At 42.5% G+C, this 13208-nt stretch overlaps 1 protein-coding gene across 3 annotated transcripts in view; it reads left to right on the top strand.

Annotated features, from left to right (window-relative positions):
* Positions 1-13208, top strand: part of LOC133978203 (plexin-A1-like) — a 169043-nt gene that overhangs the window by 71843 nt on the left and 83992 nt on the right. For all 3 annotated transcript variants that reach the window (XM_062416582.1, XM_062416583.1, XM_062416584.1), the window contains exons 4-7: positions 5654-5754; positions 8986-9109; positions 9877-10030; positions 11098-11197. In XM_062416582.1, coding sequence (XP_062272566.1) covers positions 5654-5754; positions 8986-9109; positions 9877-10030; positions 11098-11197 — 479 coding nt within the window. The remainder of the gene's footprint in view (positions 1-5653; positions 5755-8985; positions 9110-9876; positions 10031-11097; positions 11198-13208) is intronic.

Below are 13208 nucleotides of genomic sequence, written 5' to 3'. Positions count from 1 at the left end.
CCGGCCTCCCATCCTCACTTAATTAGAAGACCTCTAGGCCTGTCTACCTTAGCTGGTCACATTTACCTCTTTCTCTCCCTTTTCCTCTCTCTCTACAGTCTCTTTGTTCCAATTCTTTGTTTTCTGCAGTTTTTCAATCTCCGTCTCATCTTTTGTCTCTGTCTCAGTTTTCTTCTAGTGCTCTCTCATTCCACTTCGTTTTTCTCTCCCGCTCTGAATCAGGGTCTCTCTCACATGTGGGAGAGAGTATTATGGCGAAATAGGTACACAAAGAATGAAAGAGTGTATTGACCTGTAGTGTGAGATTAGCTCTTTTTTGGAAGAGTTAATGGGAATGTCCATGTGAGGAGGGTGGTGATGAAGAGTGATGAGTCTCCACTTTTTTTCTCAAACTTTTGTTTGTCTTTCTTTTTTGCTCAATCTGTATTTTCTCTTTGGCTTTCTTTGTGTAGCCACTCCTAACTGTTGATTTACTTTTCCATTTATTTCAGACATACTTTACCTCCCCTCAATGATAAAGCCTGTTGAAGAGATCAGCAACAATAATTATCATCATTATTCAACACTATCACAGACACAGAGATGCCTCTCTTGTGTTGTTTGCTTTTGAAACCATTTTCATGTCTAAATCTTGTTTTTTCACAGATCTGTTGATCACTTTTCAAAAGTTTTACAACAATTTTATTTGAAAGTGCTTGTAGTTTGAATGTGCTAACAGATTCATACACTGAGAAAACATTAATACAGACGTACACCCTCTATGTGTGTTTTAGTGTGTGCGCGCGCCTGTGTGTGGGCGTGCGTAAACTGTATATATGTTGCCTCATAGCGGTTTCCTAGGAGACGTGAATTTGAGCTGTCATCTTTATTGGCCTTGAATGTGGGCTACGTGCAGACACAAATGACAAATAATTAAGTTGTTTGATCTGCTTCTTGTTTTCACCGGGATGAAGTATAGAAGAGGAGATCCAAACAATATTTCAGAGGAGGAAAAACAATGACAGCAGATGAACAATTGAGCCCAGCGCAGGAGAAAAAGATAAATTAAGGAGGAGAAAGAGAAGGAGAAGCCAATAGAGAGGGTAGAAACAGAAAACAAAACACAATGTGAAAGAGATAAAGATAGCGAAGGAGGGCAGGAAAGGGCAGTGGGCTGAAAAAATACTAGCAGGAGTGAGTTTTGAGAGAGAAAACAAGAGATTGCAACTATCACAGAAGGCACAATTTTCTCCCACTGTGACACGTAAAGACCTAATTCACTAAAACAGGCCTGCTGCAAACAATTTGAGTCGACCATTATGGCCAGATCTGTCAATAACATTTCTGCAGCGTATCATAGATTTAGTATTTGGCCATCATTCAGCAAACTCAATATGACAGCAGATGTTTTTTTTTTTGACAGGACGCAATGACACCATTACTGTTTCTCACTCTTTTTTTTTCTTCCTGCCACACAACCTTTACCCATCTTCCCTCTCTTCCGCCATCCTTCAGCACCTCTCCTTCCTCTGCAGTGCCAAACTGCGCTCAACTTGTTTGCCTCTCTTCTTATCTCCAACCAGTCACTGCATCGAGCTCCTAGCCAGCCATTGATCTCCTAAGCCCCTTACAATCCAGTCAATGCACACATGCTAACCCCAGCCTTTGATACAATCCCACCCCCCTCCAACACATTCAGTCCCCTGAGCAGGTATTCCAGCACTGGAAGAACTAACTCACTTACATGGACACCCTGTTGAGAGCCGTCTTTCTTCACTACGCCTAAGGGCTAGCTGGAAACTGTGGCCACTGGCGCTCCCATTTCTAGTGATCTGTTGTAGGCGTGACACACTGATGCTGATGCCAAAGCAGGAGATGACAACATGAATTCAAGTCACTGTCTCTATGTCTATTTTTGTCTGCTTTACTCTGTCATCCTGGGGTTATTAGTGGCAATGTGGGTAGGTCTTTTTTAATCATTATTATTTTTTTAACACTTGCACATAGCTGTTCACTGCTAGCACAGATGAAACCATGAAAAGATGGAAGATGATTGACGGTTATTGAAATAACGCAGGTGTGGTTAATGTCAGTTTACAGAGAAGAGGCAATAAAGGAGTGACGACAGTGTATAACCTCTCCTCATGTTCCTTATCCTCCTACACTTGATGCCTGCTGCATCACTGTCAAATGAGAGAAGCAGTAGCAAGGAAAATGTATAACATATTTTTGTTTAAACTGGACTCTTTCTCCGAATTTCTTTTCTTCTTAGCCACCGCTAGTTAAGATTACAGAGAAAGTTTTGGATGAAAGGAAAGGAGTAATAAAAGAGCCACAAGTTTATGAGATTTTTGCTGGCAGCGGTATATAATACATGCAGTTATCGTTAATGTATCTCTGCTCTTTCCTTAAATTGACATCCTACACTTTGACCTTTGGGAGCCGTCAAATATCAGTGCTGTAGGTCCCCGAGCTGCAGGATTAGAGCTTTTTGAGGTTAAGTGTTAAGCAAAAGTGGTTTAGTGGTAAGTTGTTTCAGGGAAGCACAGACGTTACTAATTTAAGAGTCTCAAGCAGATATCTAAAAATAACTGCAAATAAACTGATTTCTTCCTCTTGGCTCCCACTCAGTTTAACCAAGAGAAGAGGCTCTTCTGGTAGACATTCCACCCCCCCCCCCCTGTCCTCTACTATAGACTCCCTGTGTTTGAATGTTAAAAAAATAAGCCGCAACAAGGCCGATCCTTTTATGTGTTCAGATTTAACAACCAATGAAAAGCTGCGCTGAAAGCTTTACAGGTCCTCTGGGTTTTGGGGGGTGACCGTCGCAAAGCCTGTTAGCCGGACGTTTAAAGGCAGGTGATGGCGCTCTGTAAAAACAGATTGGAGAGGAAAGGTGGAAAGTTTATAGCAGAAAGGAGATGTCATGGCATTGCGATACGGTCAGGGTAGAGGGCTGACAACAGAGGAAGCGGGAGCGAGAAAGGAGAATTGAGTTACGGCGGTGGATGCTATTGTAAATAAGGAGATGGCAAGAGAGAGGAGATGGCGGGCTTGGTTTATAAGGTCATTTAAAGGAGTAATGTGACGCGCTGTTGGGAATTGGCTTTCATTAAAAGAGCCATTGAGAAAGAAATAGAGAGAGAAAAAGAGAGACAGCGAGCGAGTGTGTGTGTCTGTGGGTTGGCAGTTGCTGTGTTGCCAACACACTCAGACACCCCTTTTTTGGATCTTCATGCAGTTATACAAGTACATTCCCAGCTCCAGTAAAGCATTTTATATTCCCACTGGGAAAAACAACCATCATAGCCCCTCACCACATCATCAGTTTTCTGCCACTCCCACTGAATAGCGCTCATAGTGTCTTCACTACTACTAGTACAGGAACAATTGTGAGCAATAGGCCATATCTATCATTACACAGGGCAGGGATAAGGTTATTCTAGCTCACCGAGGACCCATAGTGTTAGTATGATTTATGTGGACCATTGTCCTTAATCACAGTCGTAATGATTTATGAAGAGGAGAGGGGGGGAATTGGTTGGCATCCGCGATGATACAAGGAACAGCCCATTATTGCGCCTTCTCTCCATTTTCTCCTCTTTGTTAAATCATAAACTATCTGAAAGATATCCTGTGATGATTTTTTTTCTCTCCCAAGGTGTCACATATCCTCAATTATAGTTACTTTTTCCTCATCCGTCTATCCATTATCTGTTTATTCACCTCCCCGTCACACTTTTATTTTCTTGGACACACCAATCCCTTGTTTCATCCTTCTTTCGGCTCTCCTTTCAAATGAAAACAAGAGTCACACTCGTTCTGACAATGACACATAGCGGCCATCTGCCACCATATCCCATCTACTCAGCACAATGTCCTCGCCAATTCACCCTGTGTACGTCTTCTATTACACCTCACTTTGCCACGATTCATCCATTCCCCGAGCACTTCCAGTAAATGACCACTTCCCTCTCCTCCGGTCCCCACCGTTGCTCGTTTGCATCATTTCATTCGTCTTTCTGCCTCTGGGCAGCTAGCCAGCTTTAAAGCTATTGTATTGAAGTTTGTATTGACTTAAGAGTGGAAGGATAACAGCATGTTTTAGTCTGCAGAGTGAAGTCTGTTGAATTAATGAATGAGTTGCTTGAGAAAGGATGAATCTCTATGTCAGACAAGAGGGTGGTGAATCAGGGGGCAGATAAACAAGCACAAGGAACATAGAGAGTAATAGAAATAGCTAAATGTATAGCAGGGAAAGGAAGTAAAGGAGAATAGAAAGAAAAGGGGGATTAGTGGCTCATAGTGTCAAGTGTTTTTGTCTGTCTGCCCTCTGCCAGTGCAATATTGTTCCATCGAAAAGCCTCCAGGCCAGTCTGGTACAAGGCATTTCAGAGCATAAATGAGTTCCATCATGTCATATCTGTCTCATATCTGTGTTGTACTTAAAGCTCACAGAGGATTCTCGGCCCCAGTTTAATATTTCAGCGCTGCGTTCCTTTTGTCCGCCCAGTTTCCGTCCTGCAGCTAACCAGCTTTATCTTTTACTGCGGGCCCCTGCTTTCTCTCTGCCATATGTTTTCTTTTCTCTTATCCCTCCATACATCTCCCTGTCGCCCCCTACTCCCATCCCTGTTTCATTAGAAAAAAAAAGAAAAAAAAAGCCCGCCACTGTTTAAGTCCACACATTGGATGGGATTCTCATGGTAAAATCTGAGTGTGTCCACGCTATAATACTGTTACCCAAGGGTAAGGTTGTTAAATGCTGTTACTTACTGATCAGCTGGCTCACTCTCTGCTGCATGATTTAAAAGTAGCCCGCAGTGGCAACTTGATACATGCGTGAGCGCGCGCGTGCACACACACACACACACACACACACACACACACACACACACACACACACACACACACACACAGACAGAAACAAGGATCAAGCAACTCATCGGCTCGCAGCTCAATGGTGAAGAAAAGTTAAATGCGGTGCTGACACTTTCAGCACATGTGCACACACAGACGCACAAACACATGTGCTTGCTTTGTAGCACACTTACGTTCTGCGCATATGCTAGCAATCTGTCTGTGACACACTTAAACACACTCAATCTCGTGAATATCTTGAAATACACACACACACACACACACACACACACACACACACACACACACACACACACACAAACACACACACACTTTCAGACCCATAGGGGCCATGTTGTGAGCCATCTGTCATCACCTTTAACTGTAGTGGAGGGCTTACTTGAACACTTGATCTTGTTCCTAAGGCAACATCTGTAGCCTATCACAAAGCTCGTACATCAAGTGTGGCTGTGAATGACTGAGTGACACACTGCTCTGTTCAGACGCTTGAATTCACACTCTGGCTGTCTCATACATACAAATACACACACGCACACACACACATACACACACACTGGGGTCTGTCCTGTCCTGCCCCTCTGCCTCCTATTGGTTTTTGAGGTCACCTGTCAATCACAGCCTTGTTGCCACAGCCACCTGTCAGGTGTCCCAGCATGCATTGTGTCAGTTTGATAAGCTGTCAATTGCTCATCTCCATCCAGCTGAATACACCACTCATTTCACAAGTTTGATTACAATGAGGATACTAATTATTTCTTCATCACCTCTCTCCCCCTCTCTCTCCTTCCTCTAGGTGGTTAGAGTTCCAGTGGAGAGCTGCGAGCAGTACACTACTTGTGGGGAGTGTTTGGGCTCCAGAGACCCTCACTGTGGATGGTGTGTCCTCCACAATGTGTAAGTACCACACACAGTCATGCATACTTTAACAAACTTTCACCCTGGCATGCTTCACGTGCAGCCCATTGTAGTTCACAGTATATCAGATAACGATGAAGGAAGTGTAGCAGTTTATTAATTTTGTAAAAATTAGAGTGGAAGCATGCAACTAAATAGTTACACACAAATGCAAATTCCTGTGTTTTAACGTCCCCCTATTAAAAATAATTTAAGAGAATTAGGGAGTATTAGACAGGGTTTTTTGAATGTAAGGTTTACAGCTAAAAAAAAAAGCGTAGGGTCATTTTATTGAAATGATTTGCAGTGTATACGGTACTTTGTGGTGGATTAAATGGAGTGGAGAAATGCTTTCTTTGGTGGACCCAAATTGAGTGTATCAGGGATTTCTTTTAAAAACCAAGTATTTAAAGATGTTTTCTCAACTAAAATGTGTTATACAAGTAGCATAGCTCCTTTAAGGAATAGCTCAGTGCATAGAGAGTGTGTGTTTCACTGAGGGCTGCGGTGACCAGAGCAGAGAGTATAAAGTTAGCAGAATTGCTGTGAATAGTGCAGTGTATACAGTTAAGGCTGTATGTCAGTGAATGCATGTTATAACTCCTCAAGACCCAAGCCAGGTTCATGTGTCTTGCTTTCATCCCAGCTGAAGTGACTGGGATTAGTCCTAAAGCTAGCAACAACTTCGGCCCAGGCTTTTGAGGTACGGGTAACCCTGTAACATTATGCTGAAACTTCGTAATTACAACTTTCTTTCTCAGATTGACTCAGTTTTACTGAGAACACCCTGGAAAAACTGAAAAAGAACCAAACGGGTGTCACTGGCTTTGTTGCCATATGATGTCAGTTTCTTGTCATATAATCCACAGAGGAATTAACTGCTACACTTATTCACTTGAACTCATAAACCTTGGCCCGTTTTTCTAAATTCTCCACTCATAGTTGACAAGTTGCTTGGTGAAACCTGAGTATGGTGACACATGAACTGTAGAGTCCAAATTATTGCACCAGTTGTTACTGGAATGTTGACTTGGGATACTATTTTTTAACACCTTTTAATGATGTTGGTAAAATGCCTCCAACACCTATTAATAAGTCAAACAATTATGATTCATAGAAAAAAATTTAACTCGAAGAACTTAAGAGTGGAGTGATGCATTTATCCTTTGTAAGCCTGTCATCCGGCTAAACCTGTTTATAGCACATAAATAACAACACAGCTTGGCAGCCTTCATCACAGACACCCCCATTTATCTGTGTGGTATGTTGTGTGTGTTTGAAAGGATTTTGGTTTGTTACATGTGTACTTTTTAATACTTCACACGTGGCAACAGATTTTAAGCGTTCTTGTGCAATGTCTTGTGTTTGCTTTGAGATTACTTTTTAAGGTTAGGTATGCAACAGTGATAGTTGAGATTTGTGGTAATGTTTTAGAAAATAAATCTAATCCCTCATGCTATCGTTGTAGTGATATAACTGTGTCTGTATGTAATCTCTCAAATGTTCTCCTTTCGACTGCAGGGCGCGCGTGTGTTTGTGTGTGCATACATTGGAGAGTGTGAGAACAGTTACACGTTATTGAAAGGTGACGGGATGTTAAATCACATTTAGAACACCCCAAGCATTTGGCATAATGCCATTTCTCAGTGCATTAATTAAACTCACAAAACGTATCGCCAACCTGTCTTTCCTTCAGGCTCATAAACACATGCACATAAATACACCAAAATTCTCCTTTTTAGCAGACACACACACACACACACACACACACACACACACACACACACACACACACACACACACACACACACACACACACACACACACACACACACACACTCATCTTTGAAATTATATACACATTATGTACAAAATCATGATGGATGAACAGGTGATAAAACCTCCATTTGGGCACATTTTGACCTTGTGTCTTTAACATAACTCGCTCATTTCCTACCTGATAGTGTTGCCAAAACTGGCTGAGGCCCCAGCAGACAAAATGGGCAAGTATTAATAGGCAAATCATTTATAATCCTTGTTTCAGCCCTCTGGTGCTTTTAGCCATATCTTATTAAGAGCCATGGTAGTTTCAATCAACAGCAGAATTGAATACACACACACACACACACACACACACACACACACACAGGTGTTTCTAGACAAACGAGCATAGTCCATTCACATGAATACACAGTCACACACCAGAAGGAAAAGAGGTCCGTAATGACAAAACGTGTACATACCTTTGTGCATCTCTACTCGTGTGTGTGTGTGTGTGTGTGTGTGTGTGTGTGTGTGTGTGTGTGTGTGTGTGTGTGTGTGTGTGTGTGTGTGTGTGTGTGTGTGTGTGTGTGTGTGTGTGTGTGTGTGTGTGTGTGTGTGTGTGTGTGTGTGTGTGTGTGTGTGTGTGTGTGTGTGTCTCTCTCTCTAGGGAGTGGTTGGCAACAGCTTTTTCTTGCTGAGCGCGAGTGAAGGCTAACTAAACGAGGGGATGGGGGGCTGCCTTCAGAGGAGGCAGTTAGTATTTTTTTCCCCCTGCCTCCCTCTTATTGTTAAGGCCTCACAGAGCGCCACATCAGCACTTTCCTCTCGCCACCAGGACCAGTTGTTGTTAGCGCGAAGGTGAAGTGATAGCTAATGCATTATGAATAGCTAATAGTAAAACCGCTGTGATACGGGGCTGTATGCTGATTTTTAGCACGATCAGTTGGCTCGTAATGAGCGGGAGGGGGGAAATTGCTGACCCCGTTGATATATGGCTGGTAGGAACTCTATCATTTTTACGATTCAAGGAAACTTTAATGATTGACTGTATATCTCCCGAGAAGTTTGAATCGGGTGGGGCTGTAAACTGAAAAAATGAGGGGGGGGGGACTGGATGTTCATATAGCTTAGTGTTTCTTGCACAAATGTCAGGGCCAATAAGGTAATGATGTAAAGTCCTACAGTAATGGCTGTGGGAAGCTATTGGCCTATTTGTCTTCTATTATTGCCCCTCTTTCTGTGTGACGGTGATGGTTGCGCATGTTTGTCATCTTAATATGATTGTCATATTAGCTTAACAGTTGCTCATATCCGTCTCTTCTCACATCTTGTCTCATCCACCTCTTTTCTCTTTCTCCTTTTACCTCTCTTCTTATGAGGATACCTCTCTTTCTTCTCTTGCCTCTTTTTGCTTGCCCTCCACACTCACCTGACTCTTTCTCCCTCTCTTTTATTGCTGCTCTTCAGGTGCTCACGTAAGGACCGCTGTGAACGAGCAGGAGAGCCCCAGAGGTTTGCGTCGGACCAGAGGCAGTGTGTGGAGCTCACCGTTCAACCAAAAAACATTTCAGTCACCATGTCTGAAGTCCAGGTATGTCTTTCCATGTCTATGGTCTCAATTGTAGTGGAAAAACACACACTTGAAAGACTTCATCTCCTCTCACATCACTGTAGGACAAGACAGTGTTTATTGGTTTTATAACAATTCATATTAAAATACGGTTTCAAGAGTGAGGAGTCAACCTTTTGTACAAAAGCAAACTGGTATAAAAAAATTATCTTAAAATCACACAGATCAGACATCTGTAATTGGATGTACATTATGTCATTGTAATGATGTGGAAATTTACATTCACCTTCAGTCATGAAAATCAGTCAATCAGAAAGTCATACTTCTACACCACCAGTGCAACTTTTGACAATGTACTTGTGGAATTTAATTAGGAATTTGCATTTCTCGGTTTTGCCATCATATCATGCAAATCTGTAAGTGTGTGTGTGTGCGAGCCTTCATTCTGTCAGTGGCTTCTCAATGTAGCCACACAGATTTGACAGATTACACTTTCTTTCTGCACATTAACACATACACATTAACCTTGTTGTAATAGCTGCTGCTGACTGACGCACGCACAAGTGCTCACGCTATTTTATTCCTCTTTCTGTCACACACACACACACACACACACACACACACACACACACACACACACACACACACACACCCAAAGCCGCACTCACACTTCCCTCTCTCCCCCTCAAAGCCCATTAACCCTCATGTCATATCTTATAACAATCCATGTACCACCATGTCCTTCCATTGATCTTGTACTGATTGTCTCCCTCTCTCTCCCTACCTAGCTGGTCCTCGAGGCTCGTAATGTGCCCGATCTGTCAGCGGGGGTCAACTGCTCCTTTGAAGACTACGTGGAGACGGAGGGACAAATCCAGGGTGGACACATCTTCTGCCTGTCTCCCTCCATCCGGGACGTCATCCCAATCACAAGGAATAAAGGTCGGGACAGGAAGGGCGAAGGGTGATGAAGTCATTGGGTAGTGAGGTCATTGGTTGTATTGCAGGGCAGACAGGGTGGGGATATGGAGAAGTTTTGGTGACGTGAGGAATTTAGTAATGAGCTCTTAATGTTTGTACTGTGTGACACTTTTTTTGTTTTATTTGTCAATCAACATGAGCTGATGTCTCCTCCTGAGACTTCCTTTTCTACAGTGGGATTGGAGAAATCTAGAGTTGTGCATTGAGCAACACAGAATTTTAATTTGCTTAGTGTGTCTATATTCAGAATACCTTGTCACCACCAATAATGCTTTCCCATTTCCTTTTAAAGCCCCAAACACAAGTCTGCATTTTCTACTGGAAATAGAACAGTTTTTGAATTTCCATTATCATACATTATGCACCGTTGTCAGTTTCACTTTATTTATTTTTTTCTAACTAAACGACACTGGTTACACCTCTAACTTCTTTTCAAAGCAGTATCTTCAGTGTGGTTTATCATTATATTTAAAAATATCTGCATCCTTTTTTTGCAGAGATTACGCACCTGTTTCATGTCCAATTCTGTCACACCGCAAAGATGATAGAAACTTGTTTGCTATCGGCATTCAAAGAACCGAAGACATGTCAGATAGTGCGCTCTAAGTTTTCTCAAAGTGACATCTCAGTAGTTCTTCAACTGAGCCCATTATGCCCCATTATGAGTTCTCATCAGCTCTGGCATCTAAACACTGATTGGTGCTGCTATTTTTAATGCTACCCTACTGTGTCTGTGACATGAGTGGTGTGTTGCTATGCTACAGTGTTTCTCTCTCTCTCTCTCTCTCTCTCTCTCTCTCTCTCTCTCTCTCTCTCTCTCTGTGTGTGTGTGTATTATCTTTTGAGGTCACACAAGTGAAATGAGATTTTAAAGTGTGACACATAACTAAATCTGTTGTTCGATGTCATGAACACTCAATATACCAGATATATTCTTTTACTGAGTACATTTTTTGAAAGTTTTTTGACTTGTACAATGCTGTGAAATGTTAATATGTTCTGTACCCACTTCTGTTATTATAATTCAGGTGATAAACGGGTGGTGAAGCTTTATCTGAAATCCAAGGAGACAGGGAAGAAGTTTGCCAGTGTTGACTTTGTCTTCTACAACTGCAGCGTCCACCAATCGTAAGTTACAATGATTTTTACAATAAATTATCTGATGGTCGTTTGCTCATTTGGTTTTTGTCTTTTTTAAATTTTTCCTTTTTTGTTCTTTTGAGAGATGATTTCTCTGTCCATTCTCCCAATGGGCTTTCTCATGTTATGAAATACAGTCCGACACACACGTGCACACACACAAATATCCTACCCCCTTCTTCGACTGCCACAGGAGGCTTACGTTACTGTTGAAGTGAAAAATCGAATGTGCCGTATATGAGAAACGATTGGGATATGAGATGGTAATTCTAGTCTTATTATCGTAATCCATGGCACACACTAATGATACTTCAATGATTAATTCATTACACGATGGTCTGCAATAATGCTTCCCAATCACACACTCTAACCTCATTATAACCTCCTCCTTACTTGATAAAATACTTCCAGCTTTTTTGAGCGCTCAGATACTCTCTGCTGCTTATTTACACAAGACAGACAAAGGCAAATACTGTAATACAGTGAATTAAATCTCTGTGCCATTTCTGATGTCTCCTTCACACTCTAGATGCCCTAAGCTTTTCTGCCCAATCACAGTTCACTGCTTCTCCTAATCCACCTTCTGCTGAAAATCTCTACCACCCATAGAGCCACACCCCTAGGTCAGTCCTTCCCCAAGCTTGATGCACCCTGCCAGGGTAAAAGAATCCTCCAAGTCCTCCACCCCACCCCACATGATACCCCTCCCTCCTGTCCGTCCATGGCTGATCCAGGGGAGGCTAAAACGTCTGCTGGGGTATTAGCCTCGGGGCAGCAGATGGCTCAGAGGCCCCTGGGGTACCGCAGGGCTCCATCCTGGCTTCCCTCTGGATGTTAGATGAGCCTCCTTGGAGAATTGTTCGCAAACACACACATAGACATGCAGAGCCACACCTCACCCTGCTCTGTCACTTACAGCTCATTGAAGCCCTAAATGCCTCTGACACCTAATCCGTTATTGTGACCTTTAACCTAGCTCCCCCGTTTCCCCTGCCCTGGTACACAAATCCCTTGCTGCATCAACAATGATTAGCTCAGCTGGTTAAGGGTGTGGTGGTTTACAATGTCAACTCACTGTTAATTCATCTCCCATAAGGACCCAGTGATGTTTGCCCTGACTCTTTGTGTCTTTTACTTTCGAGGGTATGCAATGCAAATCCTGTGTGTACAAATTGCTTCAAGTTCAAGTAGAAAACACACAATAAAACTAATAATGGATGCATTGAAATGTTAAGTATAATTTAAAGATTGCAATATATCTCATAATATGTAAGTGAGCTCAAACCAAATATAAGAGACGCATGAGAAGTGACGCAGACAAGAGTCACCCATTTGAGAATATTACCCCAATGAGCTGATTAAATCCGCTCCTAGGGCCAATCTAGCACAGCCTCCAAGTGATGTAATGGACATGTTTAATGAAGTTACAGATATGGCATGTTGCATCTTCAGCAGTGAAACTGATGGCGAAGAGAGATGCTGAGATAAGAATTCCATTTGGAGCTGGCACTCTGGCCCACATATCCGCGGTGCCCCCCAGGCGTCAATGTGTGGTGTCTGATGAGATCAGTCTGGTAATGTTATTGGCGTAATGACTTCAGGCCCACATGCAAGGCTCCGTTTCCAGAATGCTTGGTCATTCTTTACAGAGCGAGAGTCTTTTCTCTAATGGGCTTAGAATCAAAATACTGCAGGCTTTTACAGGCGGAGGGACGCAGATGTTTTCGAAACACATGGAAGCACATTTCCAAGCAGACACAATATTCTGCCACTGCACTTATGTTTGCTTTTGCTTCTCAGACAGCCCAACATTGGAATTGCCCTATCGTGTTTCTTAATAGTTTACCTAACATGCTGTCACCCAAACCCCCACCCCATCCCAAAAAACACACACCCCTCCCGCTTATTTACTCAGCTGCTGACGTTGTGGCCCTTGCCTTTTCAAAAATGCCATAAATTTGCATAGTTGTATTAATCTAATTAGAATTCCCACTGTTTC

The sequence above is a fragment of the Scomber scombrus genome, chromosome 3 (assembly GCF_963691925.1).
Source record: "Scomber scombrus chromosome 3, fScoSco1.1, whole genome shotgun sequence".
NCBI classification, from domain to species: Eukaryota; Metazoa; Chordata; class Actinopteri; order Scombriformes; family Scombridae; genus Scomber; species Scomber scombrus.
This window is presented reverse-complemented; position numbering and strand designations above follow the sequence as displayed.